The 11,129-nt window shown below is 35.5% G+C and overlaps 1 protein-coding gene across 4 annotated transcripts; it reads left to right on the top strand.

Moving 5' to 3' along the window:
- The first annotated feature begins 1,071 nt into the window (after positions 1–1,071).
- Positions 1,072–10,923, top strand: LOC109807729 (uncharacterized protein At2g33490). 4 transcript variants are annotated; one of them, XM_020370323.2, is made up of 11 exons: positions 1,072–1,438; positions 1,692–1,764; positions 2,377–2,451; positions 2,565–2,626; positions 2,739–2,807; positions 7,973–8,001; positions 8,077–8,284; positions 8,382–8,621; positions 8,862–8,915; positions 9,266–10,217; positions 10,559–10,923. In XM_020370323.2, the coding sequence occupies exons 1-11, from the start codon at positions 1,325–1,327 to the stop codon at positions 10,567–10,569; spliced, it is 1,887 nt and encodes a 628-aa protein (XP_020225912.1). In that variant the 5' UTR covers positions 1,072–1,324; the 3' UTR covers positions 10,570–10,923. The 4 variants fall into 4 exon arrangements, with proteins under 4 accessions (XP_020225912.1, XP_020225911.1, XP_020225914.1 ...); XM_020370322.3 differs by having other exon boundaries at positions 10,550–10,923; XM_020370325.2 differs by having other exon boundaries at positions 10,507–10,923.
- Positions 10,924–11,129: the final 206 nt, after the last annotated feature.

Genomic DNA, 11,129 nt, shown 5'->3' with positions numbered 1-11,129 from the left:
GTAGTTGAGTTGTAAAATGTGATGACCTAATAGGTCATTACAATATGGGTAAGTTTGTTTAAACTATTTTCTTATAAGCACTTTTTTTTTCTTATCTATTTGTCTATTTTTTCTTTTAAAATAAGCATTTTTTTGGCCTTTTTTTAGAAGTAACTCCTATATATTTCTTGAAGAATTATTTTTTTAAAAGCACTTGTTTACAAATATTTTTTTTTTTAAGTTTAAACAAAAGAACCTATGATTATATGAATAATATGATATAAAATTAATAATTATTTAAATTTTCACAGCTAAAGAATTAATATTTATTTTGAAAGTAAATTTATTATTTTTGAAAAATAAATGCTACCAATACACTTCTTTTAGTATGTCTTTTTCTACTCATCAAGAATTATAAAATTATTAAATAAAATATAAAACTCACAAAATCATATAACTATCAATGAATTTCAATCAATAAAAATAGTTTTTAAAAAATATGTTAAGAGTGTATTTCAAATTTTTTTTTTTTTGAAAAAGTAACAATGCCACCAAATGTTCTTAGCATGAAATTTTTTATCAAGCGCTTACTATTAGTAGAAAACAATGAAATTAGGAGAGAAATTATTAAATAAGTTATGAGACTTTAAAAAAATTATTTTTTTTAATAATGTTTAACCGACCATAAAGATTTTTCAAAATATGTTAATAATTGTGTTTTTAACATATATTTATCTATTTAGAGAATTAATACTTCATTAGTTCATTTATTACAGTCAAAAGATGATAGTCAAATGGAAAGAAAACAGAAAAGAGTAGGTATAAATTTAACTCCTTTGAAAATAAAGAAAGATATTTTATGTCAATTTTATTTAAGATAAAACTATTTTATACAATAAATAAAATACCCCATTTATCTTGCATCTTATTTTTTATTAGTCAGTCAAAGAAATTAATATCATTTTATATACATATTTATTTTCTTTCCTATTAAATTGTTTTTGTTTTTTTTTTCTTTCCTAAACTAAACGCAACCGAAGAAGTAGAAGGGGTAGCGTATAAGAAGAACGAGGAAAGTAGGCAGCGAGCAGACACACGTGTGGAGTGAGGTGTGGAAGCGTGCGGGATTGTGGTCTGGGCTTAGGTGCGTGACGTTGGACTTGGACTGATACCTCTCTCGTTTCTTCATATCGCATCTCTCTCTCTTTTTCTCTTCTGATCTGCTTCTCTTCTTTTGACCCACCCTTCAATGCCTCTCACGCTCTTCAATCCATTCCCTTCTCTCCAATTCTTTTGAGTGCGATTCCCCCAATTCCCACGCCGCACCCAAACCCTACGCCGCAAAATGAAGTCCTCGCTCAGCATGTTGCGCAAAATCGCACTCCCCAAGAGCGTCTCCAAGGACAAGAAGGACTTCCACCCCGCCGTTAAGTTCCACGAACTCGCTCTCGCTGCCAAGGTTTCTTCTTCTCTGATTGCTCACGCGCCTTTTTCGATTATCCTGTTCCGTTAATCGATTGTTGCAGTTGTCAGCGTTGGGGGGGTGGGTGGGTTTGGTTTTGCTCTCGAGCTGACACGTGGATTGTGTGTGGAATTGCTTCTTTGGGTGCTGGCTTCGGGTGTCATGATTGGGGGTTTTGTGAAAAATGTTGAGCGATCTCGTGCGCGATTTTTTGTTTCTACATTAAGGGTTTCCTTTTTTGGTTTCGCAGGACATGCAAGATATGAGAGATTGCTATGATAGCTTGCTTTCTGCAGCTGCTGCTACACAAAACAGTGCTTATGGTAAACTTTAGTCTTTAATAGCTCGTGTGGTTCTCTTTTTTCTTTACTTATTTGTAATGTATTCGAAGCTTTTGAACTTGCTCTGCATTTTGTTATGCTATGTGCCTTTTTTCCTTGCATATGTCTCCAAATGTTGAGGTCACGAATTAAACGTGCATATATATATATATATATATATCATTTTCTTGTCATATATAATATAATGTCTCTAACAATTAAAGATGCATATTTACATTTCCAATTACCATAGTCCATGGCTTGCTGGTTTTCTGCACTGCACTATCGATAAAGTCCAGCATTGCCAAATAGGGAAATAGCTCATAATGTTGAACTTCCATACCTGCCTTGGGCATGTCCTTATATTCTTGTTGAAATTGTATGCTGTTGTGATTGCCTTTTAAGTATTGGGAAATAGCAGCACAGGGGTATTTGGAAATATCAAAGTCTCTGCTGTCTAGGGTATCGTAATTCTTATTGCCTCTACACCGTATTATCTTTTCTGATCATTAGGAAATTTTTTTTTGAACATGTCTTGTTAGTTTTTTTAGGTGAGTTTTACTGCCTTGAAAATTTTAGTCAGTAGCATAACCTTTATTGTGATATGTGTTCCAGAATTTGCTGAGTCGCTACAGGAAATGGGTACTTGTCTACTGGAGAAAACTGCCTTAAATGATGACGAAGAAAGTGGTGAGTGGGCAAACATTTCAGGACTGCACTATCGAAGTTACTTAGCCTCTTTGCTAGTTGATTTAAATAATGTAAATAGTTTCATCGCTACAGTTGTTATGAACTGTATGCAGGTAAAGTTTTGGGGATGCTTGGAAATGTGCAGCTTGAACTTCAGAAGCTTGTTGATAGCTATGTGAGCCTTTATTTGGGTGTAACCCTTTTTTACTTCTTTGCTTTTTCTTGAGCATTTTTCATTTATGATTTTTTATTTATTTATTATGGACTGTATCCTTTCTGTTCCTCAGCGATCACACATAGTACTGACAATAACCAATCCATCAGAGTCTCTTCTTAATGAACTAAGAACTGTTGAGGTATGTTTAATTATTCTTTTGTCAGATTCATTTATCTATATAATATACGCCCAGTGGGCTCTTCAGTGCACATGTTTGTCATCTCTCTGTTTTTTACTTCTTCCTCATTTAGTTCATTACACTTATTTTAGTTGTTACTAGATGATGGTTGCTAGAAAATGTGGCTTCCTACCAGTACAGAAACAGGATGCAATTAAAAGAAGATAATGTTTCAGGACTTAAGCAATGCTTGGCATTTATAATGCCTTTGTTTGGCTGGGGGGTGAATGATACTAAATTCTCATCATCTTACATTATAAGTTTATGGTCGGTTATCAAATATTGAAGATCTCCTCATCTGGTTAATGGGCATACTGTTAGACTCAAGTTTGAACCCACAAATTGGATATTATTCTTGATAGAAATTCATATCAAACCAGAATTGTAATGAACAAATACACGGGCCTAGGCCCTAACAGTGTCTTTCTCTCTCAAACACTCAATATAAACTACCCTCTGAATCAGAAACTTCCATGCTATATACATATAGAACATCACACAAATCCATAACTATCTAAGTTGCTGCCTAAGGATGCAAATACTACAGTAACACTAATGGTGCATTTGGATGAGAGGAAAGAAACTACAGAGAAGACAAAGTATGGATAATTATATATTTTCTTATGTTAGGGTGAAGAGAAAATAAAAGGGAAAAAGGAAAGAAAAGCAACTTTTAGAAACAAATAATTCAAAATTTTCTTCCCTTCCATTTTCTCAATATAATTTTTTTTCTCTTGCTTCATTTTCTTTCCTCTCAAACAGAGGATAACAAATCCACAACTGCCTAATTAGAGATTGCAAAACTTTCATATCACATACACATCTATTATATATGATGTTGAAATTATGTCATGATTTCTTCTTGTGATCTCTCCTTTCCTGTATAATAAATAATCCGGAATGAATCTCATGAGGTTTACACATGTACCCTCCTTGAAGTGCTTAACTTTTGAAATTGTTGCAATAACATTTTTTTCCCTATTTTAGATCTCCTGGATGATTGATTGTTACCTTCTAGCCCAAAGCCAGCATCATATTATACACAAATCCATTGGTTGGTTGCATGTAAATATGACTGTTTCTTGTTTTCATACTCATGCATCACAAATAACACATTTAAGCTATCTTCTCACATTCTGTTTGTGGATACAATGATGTTTTCAAAAGTTGTTAGGTTGTGCATGCTGCAAAATAGTGTTGCGGAAAAACTCTAAAAAAATGTCTCTGGTGCATTTTAGAGTTGCTATTGATAAAAGGATTTGCATAAAGCTTTAGGTTCAAATAAAATATACATCTTCACATATTAGTAAGATGTTAGGATCCAAATGCTAGGTATGGGACTTGAGTCCCACAGTGGTAATATGGGATTCTAGTCAAGGGTTAAAGAGGCTTTGGGTTCTCCAAATACATTGGCTACTGGCTAGGTTTTGTGGTGTGGTTTACCCAAGATTATTTCCTTGTAGTAAATTTTTATTCTAGTGGGAATCATGAACTTGTTAAGCACATATTATAAAATAATTTGAAAACAGAGGAAACCCTCTGTACCTTAGATAAAGAATGTGATCATTGGACCTTAGTGAAATGGACGGGGTTTTATATCATTAATAACTTGTTTATGACAGTGTTCCAATAGTGAATTACAGCAAATGGTGAAAAGCCAACAATCCACTATATCATATAGAAAATAGCGATGATGCAAATAGTGGAAGTCTCATAGCAATTGTAACGAATCAATTATACATGTATAAAAAATTAAGTTGTATGCACATAAAAATAAGCTGCATAAAGATTGATATAATATTAACTCAAAAGTTCAACTGTTCAAGACAAATACTGATGAAAACATTAAGAAGTTAAACATCAAAGACAAAATATCTGCATCTTTTCCAATATAAGTATCATTCTCATTGTTGAACAGTGAGGCATATACTTCAATCTCTTCTCCTTCTGAGATATGTAGCACAGATTCAAACATGACACAAGCACAGACACCTGGATATGGCAACATAAATGTAGACACGACATATATAATACGAATAAAGTGGCAAAGTGAGATCCTCCTTAGCATTGTTCATGTTGGGCAAGTACCATCTCATAAACAGCATCTGCATCTACCTAAAATCCCCCCACATGTACCTCACCAAACCCTTCCACCCCATTCCTTTACCTCACCCTCCAAAGCTTTGCCATCGAGTTCCACTACCCATCCCTCGACAGCCACCACTCCCTCTCCACCCTCCTCTGTGTTCTCCTGGCCACCCTCCCTTGCCTCTTTCCCACTAACATTGCCCTCTATGTCGCCTTCTACCTTTGCCAATGTTGTCAAAAAACGGTTAAAGGTATGGTGGAACGGATTTTGTTTCATCTCCATTTGCCATCCATTATTTAGCGATTTATGGCAGCATCTGCCATATCCGCCTTGGTGCTCGCCATGACTATTGCGCCGTAAAGGCTTACGATGATGATGGTAGATATGGTGTTTTTTTAAAAAAAATCCTGTTTAGGGCTTCAATCCGGGCCCAAATACATAGAGTGCTTATATTTTCTTCGTTTGATCACATTTCTCTACAAACGTAGTTGCTCCAAGTCACGAAAGTTGCTACCCTAGGTTCCCTAAAGCTCCGTTCAAGTTTGACCACTGTCCTTTGGCGACCTTTGTCGTCGGTGACCTGAATTGTAGTGGTCTTGCACTCTGGCGGACAACTTTGGCAAACAACTCTGATGAACACTGCGACATTTTTTTTTCTACTTCATCTGCGTTCATCTGGTGATGTTGATTTTTTATGTGTTTTTCTCTTTTAATTCTTCCTTCAACAATTTTTCATTTGTGTTCATATATTTTTTTTGCATTCCTTTTTTTTTTTCTATGTTCTATATTTGGGTTCCTATTTAGAGCTTTTGTTCTTCATCTTTTATTCTTTTATTTCTTCTTTTTCATCTATTGGGTCTGGTTTGAGTTCCTATTTTGTTTTCTAACATTAGGTTCCTATTCTTTTGATATTGTTGTTTTGATATTTAACTATTTAAGTTGATATTTTGTTTTTTTTTTTTGCTGTTTGTTATTTATATTTTGCTGTTTTGTTTTTTTTTTTGGTTTTTCTATATATATATATATATATTACTTTTTGTTTGCCATGGCGTTTGCCATAGGCTACTATGGTGTTTGCCATATGTTTCTAAAGGATTCTTGCCTCATCGCCATAGACTGTTATCTATTATTGATAACCTTGGCCTCTATAGCCTTTGGTTACTCCAGACCGACCTCTTCCTCTTTGTCAATGCCATCCCCCAGGGTTGCCACCACCTCCTTGATGTCACCAGCAACGTTGAGGGATCTACGCATTGTGATCTCAACGACTCCAAGCTATACGCCATTGCAATTGTTGATCTCGCGTTTCTGAGTCATGCAATCTTTGTTGGTCTCCTTGTACTTCTTACCGACACACTCGAAGTGTTGGGCTGTGTTCGTGTTAGAGGTTGGGCGTTGTCCACAGCAGAGTGTCCGATGATTGAGCTGTGTCTGCACCGTGTCTGTGTTGGATCTGTTTGACACAATAACGCTGCTGTATGGAGGCCCGTCTTTGCCTCATAGCTTCTGACTCCTCAATATCAATGTCTTCTAGCTCTTTTAATTTTTCTAAGGTTGCATCTTCTTCAACTCCTGCAAATAACTTGCTGGAAATGAAAGGAGGAAGCAGGAGGTGACCAGATGCAGATGAAGTAAAGGAGTCTTTCCTTTTATGGACAGTGTAACGTGTATGAGAGAAGTTTGAGAGTTTTTATGAGTGGGGGGACTGGGACAATGGGACTGAGGAGGGAAACAGTCATGTGTAGTCCCACATCTTGGACTGAACAGTGATGCCTGTTGAAACAGAAACACCCATCACAGCCATGATAGCTGTTTTTGCAGAAGCTGCACCACAATGGAGCTGTGGTAGAAGATTGGAGGACTGCCCACAACACCTTAGTGCTAGCGCTGCTATAGCACCTATTTAACAACACTGGTCTATGGACATAAAAATTTCTGGTAAGGCCAATATGTGGTGTTTCATTAAAACACATTTAAAGATAAAATATTAACCAACTCTTGTAATGTTGTTTATAAATTATCTTTATATCCTTGCCCAATGAACAAATTGTAGTTTTCCTTTAACTAACTATCCCAAAACTTTGAAGTGGGAGATGCCGACATATGAATAGTTTTATATCTAACTTGCCTCCCTACACTTTGGGCTTGAAGTGGGAATAAAGCACTACCCTGCCCTACCTTATGCTGAAATTTAGTTTTGTTTAGAAGAAGAGTGGGGGCAACACAGATTAAACTCTAGATTATAAGAATTGCTTCTTTAAACATGTCAAGGACCATGTTTCCTAAAAACTTAAGTTGCTTGGTGATTGATCATGATTGGTTTTAAAATCAAATACCTCATCATGAAAGAGTCCTTTGAGATTGAAGTATGGACAATTTATTGACTCGCTGTATCTTGTGCTGAAATTCAATATTTATTTGGAAGAATGGGGCCAACAACGATTGAACTCTGGACCACTTGGTAATAGAGGTTTTGATACCATCTCATGGACCAAATCATCTATAAGTTTGAGTTGTTGGATGGTGGCTTGTGATTGGTTTTTTATATTTAACAATTGATTTATATTTTCAGCATTAAACCCTGCTGCTACTACCAACAAAAAGAAAGAAGAAAAGATAGCAATAGAAAAAGAATTTATTAGAAGTTCAACCTGAATTTTTATAGTTGGAGACTAGTTGGAGGATTGTTATTGGGATGGGCAAAAGTTTGGTTGCGAAATAAATGGTAGAGAAACGTATCTTAAATTTTAATGTTTCTGACTTTCTTCTAGGAAAATACAGTAATTCATGGATTTTATGCCTTTGAATTGATTAATGGATAATTTATTAGATGTACTTGTATGTAAGGTGTTTGAGGGTTGTCAATAATGGTGAAGACTGAAGCTAAACTGAGCAAGGTGTAGGAGAAATGTTGCCTAAGGCAGGGGTCAATAATTTGGAACTATAGTGACCTTGCTTCTGTATGAATTTATATTTCATATAGAATTGTCAATTATATTGTTATATCTCAAGTCCTATCTAATTCCTTCTCATGCAGGACATGAAGCGGCAATGTGATGAAAAAAGGTCTGTATTTATGCAACTGCTATTGTTTTTCTCATCATCTTGTGATGTTTTCTTAATCAGTTGTATTGCTTTCAGGGACGTTTATGAATATATGATTGCCCAACAGAAAGAGAAAGGAAAGTCAAAAAGTAGTAAAGGTGAAAGTATCACCTCACAGCAGTTGCAAGCAGCTCAAGATGAATATGAAGAGGAAGCAACACACTGTGCCTTTCGGTTAAAATCGCTGAAGCAAGGCCAGTCACGTAGTCTTCTAACACAAGCAGCACGTCACCATGCCGCTCAGGTTTCCTTAAACTATAACCTTTCTCATTCGAATCTTTTTATTTTCTTCAGCCTAGTCTTGATACATCTTTCTTCCTCTTGTTCTGCTTTAAATGTAGCTGAATTTCTTTCGGAAAGGACTTAAATCACTAGAAGCTGTTGAGCCGCATGTTAGGATGGTTGCCGAACGGCAACATATTGATTACCAATTCAGTGGCCTTGAGGATGATGCTGGTGAAAATAGTAATGATGAGGACGGGAATGATTTTGATGCCATTGAAGGTGGTGAGTTGAGTTTTGACTACAGATCAAATAAGCAAGGGCCATATATTGTTTCCACATCACCAAACTCAGCAGAGGTAGGAATTTTATATTACTCAACTTAAATGGTTTTTAAAGCTTGGGCGCGTATTGAATTTTTTTCTCAATGCTTATATGCTTTTTTATTTAAAATATTGCCAAAGCTTGTCACAGTTGTCATTGTATGCTTGCTTATGTCTGTAGTCTATACCTTGCTACAAATTAAAACATACTCTATCCTTTTATATAATCAGAATTATAAATTCATCTTATCATTATCATTTGCTATGTATTGCCAGGTGGAAGAATCAGGTCATTCATATGTTCGAGCTTCAACTGCAGAAACTGCAGAGGTACTATTCATTGCTACTTTTGATTTATCCCATTTTAAGCTTTGATTTAAATCTTAAATTGGCTGTGAAGAAAAATCTAGCAAATTAGCAACTCAATCTAGCCTAGAAGGAATAAGGATCAGAATCAAATTTAATTATGTGATATGTTACTAAACATTAATTCTTAACTGTTAGGATAAACACTGCAGGCATCGTATGAGATCTAATTTCAAGGATATAGGTTTTGCATTGTAACGATGACTGTTTTACTTCTCATTGTTGCCTTGATCTAACAGGCCATCAATTAACTTTGATTCTTTATCTTACCTTGGGTCATCCTCTAACACTTCTATTAACTTTTCTTCTGGCAGACAAGTTTAGACAAGAACCAAGGAGATTTTAAAGTTTCAAATAGAGATCATAGAGTTGGCAGTTATTCAGCTCCAATACTTGCAGAAAAGAAATTTGACCCAGCTGAAAAAGTTAGACAACTTATATCAGCATCTGCAGCAAAGTCTAATGCATATGTACTTCCTACACCTGTTAACATCAAAGAAACCAAAACTAGCACAGCCCCCCGCACCAGTGCAAGTGGATCTTTGCATAATTTGTGGCATTCTTCACCATTGGATGAAAAAAAGAGTGAGAAAGATGTTGATAATAAATTGTCAGAACCGACTATCCCTAGAGCTCACTCTGTTCTCAAAGAAAGTAACACTGATACTACATCCACCCAGTTGCCACGCCCTTCAGCAGAGGGACTCTCACCTCCGCAAGTTGATCTTTTCAATGCATCTGATAATAAGAAAATAAAAAGACAAGCTTATTCGGGTCCATTGACTAATAAACCATTATCAGTAAAACCTGTTTCTGGGGGTTTTGCACGTTTACCAGTGCCCCAGCCTTCATCTCCAAAAGCATCTCCTAATGCTTCACCTCCCCTTGTCTCTTCACCCAGGATAAGTGAGCTTCATGAACTTCCTAGACCTCCTGGTAGTCAATCTAGCAAGGTGGTGAAATCTCGAGTGGGTCATTCTGCTCCATTAGTATTAAAAAATCCACAGGTTGCTGTGACGAATAAATTTCCTTCAGTTGTATCCAGTGCAGCATCTCCACTTCCAACTCCACCTATAATTGTCTCTAGGAGTTTTTCTATACCCTCCAGTGGTCAGAGAGGTATTTCATTAAATGTTTCTAATACTAAGTATTTGGATACGCCCCAAGTTTCAAAGGTTGATAAAGCTGCATCACCTCCACTAACACCCATGTCCCAGAGAGCATCTAATATATCTGACCTGGCTTCTCACTCTAGTGAAATCCAAGGTACGATGCTTTTTGTAATAGTTCTTATTATTATAATAATATAATTTTTTTTTATAAATTTGTTATACTTTTCTGTCTTAATGTATAAACTTTTGCATAAATTTGGATATTCTTTCCAAATAGATAGATATTCTTTAAGATTGCTCTTTTTTTTTTTTACTTTGATTTGACATAGTTTAATTACAGGCTTTCTGTAGACTTGAAGCATTCTTTGTCAATTATGTGGTCTGTGGCATGTGTTTGTGATCAGCATTTTCAATTGTTATCTCATTATGGTTTACCTTGTCAGCTTAATCTTGATGGGAAACAAATGTGAGTATGAGGTTTTTCAGTGGATGCAGGTGGGAGCTAAATCTCATGCTGAATTCTGCTGAATGATTCTTAGTTCAAGTGTTTTTATTCTATGCATGTGGGAGCTAAATCACTTGCATTGTGGAGTTATAGGGTTTTGCCCAACAAAAAGTTCAGGCAATTATATGTAAATATACTGTTTATGTATTGTTTAGCTTCTCATCTCAATTTGTATCTATTATTTTTACTTTAACTAGTGATGATGGGAACTAAACTCTACATGTTTGTGTCATTATAATGTGTTGTGTATATATTCGGATGAAAAATTTTGTTCACTTCCCCAAGTCCAACGTGACGACAATGAAAGAACTTTATCAACAGAATGAGATGCTTACCCCATTTATTTTTTCCCCCACGTTCCAGGTTCTCAAATTTTGAACTATTTTCTAATGTTTTAACGCTTGAATTTTCGCCTGTAAGAATTTTTTTTCCCTTAATTTGGGTATTATTGACTTTTGGATTATTATTAGAGAAATGCTTTTTATTTTTTGTCACAGCTATTTTTACAATTGCCTTTTTATCCGGATGCCCCTATTTGAGTGAGGCGGTTATTGAAGGTGT

The sequence above is a fragment of the Cajanus cajan genome, chromosome 4, assembly GCF_000230855.2.
Source record: "Cajanus cajan strain Asha chromosome 4, NIPB_CcT2T_4, whole genome shotgun sequence".
Lineage (NCBI taxonomy): Eukaryota > Viridiplantae > Streptophyta > Magnoliopsida > Fabales > Fabaceae > Cajanus > Cajanus cajan.
The sequence above is the reverse complement of the archived record's forward strand: the minus strand, read 5'-3'. Positions and strand labels throughout refer to the sequence as shown.